At 38.9% G+C, this 12,032-nt stretch overlaps 1 protein-coding gene across 9 annotated transcripts in view; it reads right to left on the reverse strand.

Annotated features, from left to right (window-relative positions):
• The window catches only part of RNF111 (ring finger protein 111), a 42,347-nt gene that overhangs the window by 20,955 nt on the left and 9,360 nt on the right, over nt 1-12,032 (reverse strand). For all 9 annotated transcript variants that reach the window (XM_054077424.1, XM_054077423.1, XM_054077421.1 and 6 more), the window contains one exon: nt 10,800-11,695. In XM_054077424.1, the coding sequence (XP_053933399.1) occupies nt 10,800-11,676 (877 nt within the window). In that variant the 5' untranslated portion in view covers nt 11,677-11,695. The remainder of the gene's footprint in view (nt 1-10,799; nt 11,696-12,032) is intronic.

A 12,032-nucleotide genomic window follows, 5' to 3' on the forward strand; every position in this document is an offset into this window, starting at 1 on the left:
TACATTATTTATTTCTACAGCAAAATGAAGATCATGACCCCATTGGTGTTAATGAACACCTTTACAACTACACTTTCAGCAGCATTCACAATCGTATACCAGACAGACGAAGTTAAAATGAAACTATCAATGGTAAAAAACAACCACCAAAACATCACAATATCAGTTCAGAGACAAGTTTTGATAGGAAACAATTTCCCCTTCAGAAAGAATGATTTCAGCCTAATACGCAGACACACAGAAACACTTGTCACTGTCAGTATTTCGGCTGTAGCCAAGTTTGACCTATCTACACTTGAACTGAGCTACGGATTATTCAATATAGTAATACCACTAGGCACAAAATAACTTACTAAATAAATGAGCTAAGGTAGCTTAGAAATAAACTACCATTTTGAGATTTACAAATTTCTTCAAGAAAACTGCTTGAAGAATTTGATCTCATTCAAGTCAATACTTACATCGCGTATGGACCGACAGCTCTCAGCTGCTCTACCCAAGGATAAGGTGGGGCAGATTATTCCCTTACCCTCGAATATCAACATTTCTACATTTTGACAAAACCAGTTGCATTATTTATTTTCCAGTGGCTTTTGTTTCTGGTCATACGTATCCCAGAGAGACCAGTGCCTGAAGACGGAAAGAGCGATGCTTCCAAAAACTGGTATTCACCAAATATGCACGAAAATTTTTGGAAAATCTGAAAACATTGCAGTGTCTAAAAAACAAAGTCAAAAGCTAAAATTGCAAATGCAGAGAGGCAAATTACTCAAAGCGAAAGAAAAGCAGCTGAAGTCACCATCACACTCAGAACAAACTAGATGTCACGCTTTCGACATCTTGGCCAATTGTATGTAAATGAGCAATAGCTTACACAAAACTGTCTTAGCTGCTTCTCATACAAGAACAGGTAATCAAGCAGCTGGAGGAAGATCAGTTAGAAAGAAACCCAACTGTTATTCCCCTATATCTGTTCTTCCAAACATGCACTCCTCTGAACTACCAGTAGGTTTGAAAGCACTCCTGGGAGTCCACATGTCCTCATGTTCAATATATATTGAAATCTATGGCAGGTGCAAAAGCAGGAAGGTTTAGGCTTAAGTACGATCTCACTGCTTCTCAAAACAAACAGCAACTCCTCGAGGAAAAAATCACATGCCCTGTAATTCCAGCATGCATCTCTACCTAAATTCTGACACAAGCTTATCTCCTGAAAACCGGAGGAAATTCTCAACAGAATACCTACGTGATTCAGGTACTCACCTTTGTCATGGTTTGAGAGTTTTACTTAATCCCTTTTTTTTTCTTTAAGCAAATCTTCTGTCAAGATGTGACTTTACAGGCTACACAAGTCAGACTGTAGAAACCATCAGGACTGCTGCTTGATCAACAGGTTTTATGACTCCCAAAACAATAAAGAAAATCCTTAGGAAAGAAGTCAAAGTTGCTATAACTAGCACATAGCATAGATGTAGTTCAACTCTATGCTATTTCCTACTGCTCGTGATTTCTCAAATCAAAACCACAAACTGACTGGGTTTTCATCCCACGAAGTGCTTTCCTACACAGGGAGCCAATAATACACACTTTCTTCAAAACAAAGAAGAAAAACAAGTCCTCTAAACTATGTGAGTACTTGTGGGCATTCAGTAAGATTACATTGCTAGGTGAAAATTACAAATATAAGTTATGATCATACACAACTTCGCACCTCCTTTTTGTTTAAAAGAGCTTTCAATAGAGTGCTATTAGAAGCACACTAAGGGGAAAGGGATATGCAAACGTCACTTATTTTAAGGATGTTGCTGTGGTCTGGAGAACAATCAGCCAATACAAACTGCCTTCATTATATTATATCTGAACAGTCAGAAGTCGGATGATTAGCAGAGCTTCAGTAACACAGGCAACACTGAAGTAACATTCTTAATCCTCATCAAGTAGCAATTCCACAGTCAGACACTCGCCATAGAGCCAGGAGTACTAAGTGCTACGAAAACCCCATCTTTCATCATCAACAGGATTTACTGTTTCTTCTTTGCCTGTCCTCAAACATTACTACAAGAGAACACAGATTTTGAAACATCACAAACAAAACCACATCATTGTATTCTGATTTAGACAAAGCAGAGGAAAGGACAGTGCTAAAACAAAAAAACAGTGAAATAATCTGTCAACATGAGGTCTCGGCATCCTCGACAGGCTGACAGGAATAGAAGGTGCCTCCAGCACATGAGCACCAACACAGCTGGCAAGGAGAGGCCCCTGCAACTTCAGCATGCCTATACATAAGGGATTTATCCCAGCATTACATTTCTTTTACAAGGTGATAAAGAATTAAAACTGCACCGATACTAAAGAATCAGTGAACTTTAAGATGTCTTTTTTAATGTTCTGGAGGATCAAAGCCAGAAAATAAAAAATCTGTCAAATGCACTTAAAATTCAAGTCTGCTGGTTTGAATTATTCCAAGCCTAATCCTAGCAAAGCCATGTTTTCCAGTGCCACAGAATCTAACTTTGCAAGTTAAGTCAGCGTCTGACTGCAAACTTCACTGGTGTGTCAGCTGGAGTATTTTAAGACTTGAATTTTAAAAGTGCCCAACCATGTAAAGCAGAAAGGAACTTTCTTCAGTGAGATGACTGACATGCAGAAATAAAACAAATCGTTTTTCAGAGGTTTTGCTATATTGTTTCTAAAAATATTTGCTCAAGAGAGTTTTGAGGCAGTTGCATGCCTCAAATATTTACCACACATGTACTCTCAGGAGCTATCTGGAGAACCCAGGGCTAGGCACTAGCAGTAAACAGCTGGTCTTTATCTTCAAGGTCTTTACACCTACATGGGAATAGACTGCATATTTACACAGCTACAAAATAAATTTCTTAGGAAGAGCATAAAACCAACAGAATTTGGTATTTCAGTAAAGCCCAGTTCTAATGCACTGCACAATTTACAAAATGTACCAACAGTCAAGGAAAAATTCATGACAAAACAAACAAAAATCCAAATCCAGAAAAATAATAGGCAGCAAAATACTTGCACATCCTTTACAGTATCACTTTTCACCTTGTGGTCCACTACATGGGATGTTTTTTATGTAGTCCACTACAACAAAGTATAGTTCATTTATTTGCTTTTATGCACATACCAGTCTCAGACCAGGTCATCTTCGTTATGTAATTAACTTCAAGCAAATTTGATTTTACTTGACATATAAATATGAATATCTAAATCATCTATCATCTAGATATCATCTAAATGACAGACCCTGTAAAAGAAGAGCTGAATCTGTATAATGAGAATCTTCCTACACTAATCCTATACTTGTTGAAGGTAACCTCCTCTCAAGGAGAGTCACTGGACTGCTGGCAGCAAAACAGTAATGCAGATCTGAGAGAGGTATTTTGTACTACTCTCAGCACAACGCCTATGGCTATAAGACAGAAAATTATCCTCCTGCAGGTATGCACTACTTCCCTCTGTCATCTCCTGAATAACAAAACATAGCAAGTGAATTATACTCGAGTTGTTTGCAACTAAATTAGCCTTTGGGCTACCAGTGAAAGTCTCGTTCTTCGTTTTAAATAAGCCAGTTAATTCCAAAACTTCTACTGAAAATTACAACAAGAATTCTATTAGTTTCCACTGAATTTGGTTTTTTTCCTCTACTCACATCCATAAATAGTATTTTACAGTGCATGCAAAACACCAAATTTGAGTTTCCCAGTTTTCTATATCTCAGCAATTCAGACCCATCATCAGCAGTTAGTAATTACGTATCATACATGTCTAATGTTCAGTAATAATCAATAACTTCTCTAAAGAGGCTTCTCCCCTCTTCTAAAAGCCTGTTTTACGATAGAAGCCTAGGGCTCAGCCAGCCTAGGGGAGGGGGAATCTACACTGACTTGAACCCAAATTTGAACATGTTCAAAGCTATAATCATTCCTTAAAAAACAAAACACTGCCTCCTCTAGGCCCTACATCACCAAGACAGTACATGTTAGATGAAAAGTACTTTATTAAGCAGACTATAACTTTTAAAATAATATAATACCATGTGGTCCAATATTTAGATCAGTAAATGAGGACATTTTTTTCCCCAGAAAGCTGTAAGATTATTTCAGAACTACAAATGGTAGGTGCTATGGACAGTGCAATTGTAGTTCTGGGTAGCGAGTTTTAGAATCAAGCACTTTCGTAGTCCAGAAATTACAATCAAGAGACTAAGCTTCACACAATATAACATTTATAATATGTACAATTATACTCTGTGTATAATATAATGATTCTACTCCTTAACTCTGGAAGATCATGGCATAACTCATATTAATCATCACCAACAAAAGTACTCCATCAAGGGCATATATAACACTGGTGTAATATCCAAATTTATGTTTGGCTGACCATTGTCCTTTCTGGAGGGTATTTTACATTTATTTTGCAATTAACATGGGGTTTAACTGGTTGAAATACTAAATGTAAGATAGTGAAGGAATTTTACAACACGCAATTTCAAAGAGACAGTCTGACCAAGCCATAAGTGAAAACAGAAGAGATTGAAAATAAGCAGTCAAGTTCCAGGGACAGAAATGACTGAGTTCCCAGCTTTCACTGGATCAGAACAAGGATCTGCTGAGGTCCCTGTTCTCTCTGCCTGCTGCAGCAGGCATAACCATACAGAGAGGGTAGAAAATCCAGGCTACAATTCCTAACTGAAACCTCTCACACCACTCAGCAACCACAGCAACGTTACAGATGCCAGAGAGCCCTTTCTTGTCTATTAATTGATCACAGTAAGCGCGTCTAATCCCTTTTTGAGCCTGCTGACACCGTGTGCCTCTACAGCACCTTGTGCTGATGAGTTCAAGATAACTACCTGGAGAGTAATTCAGCTTGAAACAGAAAATAGGATCATACTGATGTTAATAAGTACTACTTTGTTCGACTTTCAAACCTGAAATAGGTGCGACCACTACCCCCTGCTCCTGACCCCCAGGAGTATGATTTTATGAGGCAAGCAGCCATTCTCTGTGACCAAACAGAACACGTATATTCGTTTCCTTTCCCTTCATTCTCAGGCTCTGAAGGTCCTGTGGACCAAGTAGACAAACGAAACAAATTTCTTCTTCTCCTCCCTATTATCCTCAAGATTCCTGTGCGCCAGGACGAATACTCCCTTCTTCACTGGCCTTGAAGGTCCCAGGCACCCGGCCAACCAGGTGGTGTTGATGATCCCATCACAGAACAGGGAAGCACAACGGTGCACAGAGCACTGTCTATAAATCAAGCAGTTACCAAATGAGAACTGCTGCTGGACAGTGAGAATCATGACCTGCTGGTGGCCAGGGACACCCCACCATCGTCTGCTTCCTCCAAGGACCGAGTGAGTGACTCTTACTCTTTTATATGTTTTTTGAGTACAGATTACGATTGTTTTATTGATACAGCAAACCTCATATTAACTAGCCGAAATACTAAACGTAGTATTAAGATTTGACCTGATCTGCAGAGGGTCCGGGTGATTAGAAATTATATGTTAAGCTGTATATCAATTCTCTATTATGCTATTATAGATCATACTACAGTAATTCTGCTTGTAGAAATGCAGTGCTGTTCTAATAACATCCTCCTAAGAAAATAAAGCTTCAATTTTAACTCTATCATCATTCAGCTGAGGACATTTAGAAGAACCTGTCTGTCCTCTTAGTCAGGTGACATCAGGTTAGACGACAACTTTTCTGTACCTGACACCTATTTAAAATATACTTCCCCAGAGTTGCCCATGATGGGAGAAATTTTCACGAACACAGAAATTACTTGGAAGCCTGCACCCTGGTGGGAATGACAGTCAACAACCAGAATTTAGGGGATCTTGTCCAACTTGTGCCATGCTAACACAGGGTAATCCAAAACTCTGCTGATTGTTCCTAGCCAAGTACATAAACCTACCAAGTCCTACCAGCAACGCTCCAAGTAGCAGCTTTTCAGCACAGAAAACTGCAGCAGCTACAGGCAAGTGTTGAAGTGAATTCCATGCTAGGTTATAACTGTAGCTGTCTAAAGCTTCAATTCACAGCAGACAGAGTAACAGCGGTCAGCGTTGACTGCTCACAAAGTCAGGTGCTCTTTTCCTCACCACTTCCCAGTTCTTCCCCAACCCCTCTCTAGAAAGAGGTGTGGTAGAAAGGTTATGCATTCACTTCTTTGTCTACTAATGTAATTGCGATAAAGCTCCAAACTATGAGCTGCATCAGTTACTGTGAGAAAAGGAGCATATGCTGTAGTTTTAGGAGGGGTTAAGTAACTGAAAAACAAGCAACTCTAACAATAAGCAGCTCATTTCCACTTAATACATGTTTATCTTGAACCTGTTAAAATAATCTGAACGTGAAGTTGCATCTTTAACATTTTCACCAGCCTTTGACTTTTAAAATACTGAATGTCTACATTCAACAATTCTGGGAAAGAAATTACAAATATGTTAGAGGAATGAATAGGAAAGCAGTGAATAAACTCAGTCTTATCATTCTAAGCAGCTTTGAACAGAACTCGAACAGCTTCTCATCAGCATTATATTCTAAGCAAAGAGGCAAGGCCTGGCTAGCACTAGCTGCTCAAAAATATAAAGCAGTATTTCAGACCCTGAAGGAATTTTAAGTGCTATTAGGTGAACAATTTATGACAATGCAAAATCCTACCCAGGTTGTTTTTTTCATAACACCACTTTCCTATTTCCTAGGATTCAACTTTAGTGCCATATCAAAATATGCAAGGCTAAAAACCTGTTCTAATTTTACCTTTTGCCAGATTTCCCTCCACAGATTGGCTGTCTCCAAATTGCATCCCAGCCCTTTAAAACCAAACTGAAAACCAAATACCTGTACAAGGACACCAAAAAAAATGCACTGCAACATTAGAGAGATGCTAGTACTGTACAAGTTGAAATGTTGTGACCTTTGACAAGTAAAGTCAAAAGACGATTCTCTCTCTAGGTGTGTGTACAAGTCTTCCAAGTATTAGAATAAAGCTTTTGAGCTTCTTAAACAAAACACAGAATCAAAACGTGTTTCACAGCAAAAATGTTGCTGTTTGCAGGCATCTTAGCTGCAAGCCCAGAATTTCAATTAAAACCAGCTGACCAACACTCAGATTAGAACATATAACACTGAAAGCACTTGCACCTTCCCCTGTAACTGTGTCTTTAAACTACACATAGTTGGGTGTAGGTTGCCCTTAAACCCCCAACTCTGTTTCCTTCATGAGCTTCACCTGATCATCCCAGATCTAATGAGGATAAGTGCCTTTTAGGACAAGCACTTGGGGAAGCCAGGTGTTAGGTTTTTGTACTTGTTCAATACTCTCCCACTGCCAAAGCACTAAGTTCCACCAGAGGAATAGCTGAAGCCCTGATAGAAAAAGAAAAGGAGGAAAAACCCTACGTAGTGCTGTTTGCTTTTTCTGGTAAAAGGTTTTCTAAAAGGTTTTGTTGAAACAAACAAACTAAAAACCCCACACGTATCTTCATTCATATAATTATCCAAGTATAGACTAGTTAATAAAACTAACTACAAGAACTAACCTACTAAACGCTCACTTGTTTAAAGTGATCTGTTGCCTTAATCTCTCACAATAATCAAAGAGCAGTATTTTGCAGAACAGCATATACTAATTAAATATACTGGTTCTTTAAATCCACTGTATCTTTAGACAAACATCAACACTGAAAGCAAAGAAAGATTTTGTGACGTATCCTTAATACAAATTGCTATTCCGTAGACTAAAAGACTAATCACATCACTGATGCCTGCTCATTAAAACTTCAGTTATTACCGTATCTTTTAAAAGTTTATTTTCTTTCCGGATTATTATTATTCTCCTCCTTCTTTGTTAAGTCTGTCCTCTAGAACTTTTACATACATGCTGCAGGCCTCATTCTTACCAGAAGTTCTTTGTCCTTCAGTATATTCTGTAATTTCAGCAGATGCATGTGTAACCTGCATGGGCCAATCCAGAGGAAAAATAATTCTTCCCTAACATTAACAGGCTAGTGCAGCGTTACTAGCAATACAAGCCTTTCCTCACACAGAAACACCATCGTGCTAGCACGCTACACAGAACAGTTGCGTAGCTATTTCCCCAGCTGGCCCCCTTCCTGCCCCAAATAACTCCAGAACTAGAAAAGCCTTATCTAACAGAAAAAAGCTACAGAAAGTGTTAATCATACTTTTATCTTACTAAAAATAGGACACTTTTATAAAGGAAGTCTGCTTAACTTCCTATTTTATCAGCAATGTAAATAAGATGCTCAAAACCTTCCCATCAACACATTTCCACTAGAAAAAAAAAAAAAAACCAAAACCGTATTCACATACTCTATCAGAATTACCTCTCAGCAAGCATTTGCCTAGAAGTACAGCCACCACAACACCAATTCTTTAAAGCACATCTTATTTCAGCTACAACTCATGTCAGTATTTAATCTAAATTTAACTGAAAGGGGGTTGTAGAGAGGAGGGCGCTGGGCTATTTTCCCAAGTGACAGGGGACAGGACAAGGAGGAATGGCCTCAGGCTCCACCAGGGGAGGTTCAGGCTGGACATCAGAAAAAAACTTTTCATGGAATGCGTCATTGGGTGCTGGAACAGGCTGCCCAGGGAGGTGGTGGAGTCACCACCCCTGGAGATATTTAAAAGACAGGTGGATGAGATACTCAGGGGCTACAGTTTAGTGGTTGATAGGAATGGTTGGACTCCATGATCCAAGAGGTCTTTTCCAACCTAGTGACTCTGTGATTCTCATCCATGTACCAGTTTCATCGTTGCATGGTGGTCTGTGCAGAAAGAGAGGTCCTACAGCATTTTACAGTTATGTGAAACTCCATCTTCCCTGAAAATGAGAAGAAACTACTAACTTGGAAACAGAAGTGCTAACACAGTAGTTTCCCAAATTGTTTTTTAACATGAATGTACGCATATCCCTAAGCATCGGTTATTTACAAATCATACCCTTCAATATGCTTGAATGTGCCTATCAAATGTAACTTTTCTACGTTTAAAGGACTACATTTCTGTCCCCACAAATACGCATGAATATAATTATTAACAATAATTCTGTTTCAGAGTTATTTATGCAGCCCTAGTACCATGTAAGATTTTTGCATTACAAATTTCACCTCTTGTATTTAAACAGTAAATTAAAGAACACCACACAAATTATTTTCTGCTACAATGGATAACAAACAATAATCTAGCCTTTAGTACTCTGTTCTGTTCAAGCAGAACTCCTGCGCTAACATGAACATACACACACTTTTTTTTAAGCCTGTCCTTGTATTTTGTTATTTTGTTCTGAGAGGAATGACCAGAGCAGTTTGAGATAGGGTTTCACATTCTGAAACACATCTGTCACTAGGCAAAACCCGTGTTTGCACAGATAAACACTGTGCTGTCTTCCATGCATCTATTTCGCCGTGCTCTCTAAAGAGCTGAAATGATAACCAGAAGGCACAGCATCATCATCATGAACGCGACTGGTCTCAGTTTTAGGCCTGCCTTTCACTTGGCAAATTTAAGATGCTGAAAAAAAGTCCAAGAAAATTGATACATGGAAAAACAAACAACAAAATCACACAACCGAAAAAAAAACCCAAATCCCACTCCAAACTTCCAAGCATGCCCTCAAACACTGGGTCAAGACATCCTTGAGAAACATCTACGTAAACCAACTGCAAGATTAATGCATTGAGTTTATCTAGGTAAAACATTTGGTATTATACGAGGTCCGACACAAAAAATGTTACTGTCCCTGTAGCTCTTTACCTAACAAATTAAGAAAATCAGCTACCATCACTCTGAAAATAGTTCCCTTCTGAGCTGACACACAGCTGCATGTCATGCTGCCAACGTCCAAAGTAATTCCACAGAACACTTTCTGAAAGTTTTGCCTTCATTTCTTCTACCAACAAAAAATTGGGTGCTGAAGCACAGTGAAATTATGAGCTAAAAAGTCCTCCACATATAAAGTGCCATGGGCTGGTGCACACCGACACTTTGTGACCAAGGGTAAGAAAACACCTGTATTGGAACACGCATCCACTCATACCAAGTGAAGCGATCGAGCTGAGCCTTGTCTCACTGTGACAGGTTAGAACATATCCTATAACTGTCTCTCGGTCTCTCCTCTCTCGTTCTTGGTTCCTGAGCTCTAGGGCTAGTCTTTTTTTTGTGTCGGACCTTGTATACAACACCTTGCCTTCAGGCCTTAGAATTTTCTTTTACTACTGTACCACTAAAGCTACGTGCAACTGAATCATAATTCAGGCTCTTATTGCATGACCACATTGTTTTTTCTTTTTTTAAAGTTGTCAAGTGCAGTTAATTATGTATCAGCAGTTATTTCTACATTCTGAAATCGGACAGAATTGTTATTCCCACAATCAGGCAACAAAGTTGTAAGAGCTAAAATTTTTAATACAATTCAACAGCTATAAAGAAAATGGAGCAACTCCACAGCCTGCAACTGATCAGACTCAGTAACCTTCCAGTACACTGTTCAGAAACCATTAACTTTTACACTAAAGGTAAAGAATTCTAGGTTTGTTGTACTTTTACTAGAAGCTCTAATGTACTTGTCCCATCAAGAATTTCTGGTGTAATGTTAGCCATATTTGCAGTAAGCCTATTTGTAGTATAATTTCTATAAAAACACAAAAACAACCACTTCAAAGCACTTATTTAAAAAAGCACGTTGTATATGATGAAAGCTCATTAATAAAAACCTCAGGAATTTAGTTTTACCTGAAGGAACAGGTGTACTGTTCTGGTGGTTTTCACCAGGTGACACAAACAGGTCTTCCTCCCCTTCAGTTGATGAACTGGAAGAAGATTCACTACTTAGATCGTTCTCACTGGAACTGCTAGAGCTGGGTAGCAAAGCGTACTTCCTTCGAGCTAAAACTTCCCGCTTTTTCCTCTGCATTAAAATTCGTTCTTTTTGGTTCTGTGTCCGCTGCGATGAACTTGTTTTCACAAATCTCTTCCTATATGGAAGTCTTCTTAAAGAACTGCTGTGAAAACAGGGCCTTTTCATTAATAACCCAGGCACCGAGTCTGCCTCAGTCCGAGGCCACTTTTGTGACCTTGCGCTGTGAGTTCTACTTGTATTATTCAGCACTGCCTGAGGGTGTCTAACAGGAGCATCTTTTTCTTCATCAGATGTTACTGTGTCAGAGTCTCCAAAATGTAGGCTAGATGAAGGTGAAGAGATACAGTCGCTAAAAGAAGAATCATTGTCTTCACTCTGTGTTTCTAGATGCTGTCTTAATCCTAAGATTCCTTGGTTCTCTTTATCAGGACAATTTTGAGTATAGGAAGGACCAGCCTGCTGGCTCTTGCGTTTTTTTCGCACAACAATACTTTTGTCTTGGTCTGTACGGTTGCCATTCATGTCCTTCTGTTTTTGAGAATCACCACATAAGTGAGAGAACTCATTCCCTACCTTACTAGCAATCATCTCAACTTCTGCAGGGAAGCTTTTTGCAGCCCCAATAGGCTCAGGGTTCAAGAGGATCCCCTTCAGACTCTCCTGTCTCTTTGGTGCATCAGAAGGAACTTCACTCTTCATATCCGCTTTTAGAGTATAAACTATATTACATTCAGGAGTCCATTTAGACATGGAAAGTTTTAAGAAAGGCCTAGAAACAAAAATAGATATGCATCAAGAAAAAGAAACATCAGATTGAAATAAGAGAAAAAACATTTACTGCTAAGATTACACCTCCCAGTGAGAAAAGCAAAACAGAAGAAACTGAGGTACCAACTCTGTCATAATATTAGGAATACTGCTTCAGAATGTAATTTTGAAGTAAGACAGAACTCTCATAACTCGCATTGAAGGGAAGTTCTTACAGCCAGCGAAAACACCACCACTTTCACAGAGCAAATATCCATGTGAGTTGCTGCAAAACGTATGGATGATATCTGTTTTACTGATGCTTAAGCGGTAGAGTTTTATGGGCTACTGCTTACAGA

Source organism: Cuculus canorus, chromosome 12, assembly GCF_017976375.1.
Source record: "Cuculus canorus isolate bCucCan1 chromosome 12, bCucCan1.pri, whole genome shotgun sequence".
Classification (NCBI taxonomy): domain Eukaryota; kingdom Metazoa; phylum Chordata; class Aves; order Cuculiformes; family Cuculidae; genus Cuculus; species Cuculus canorus.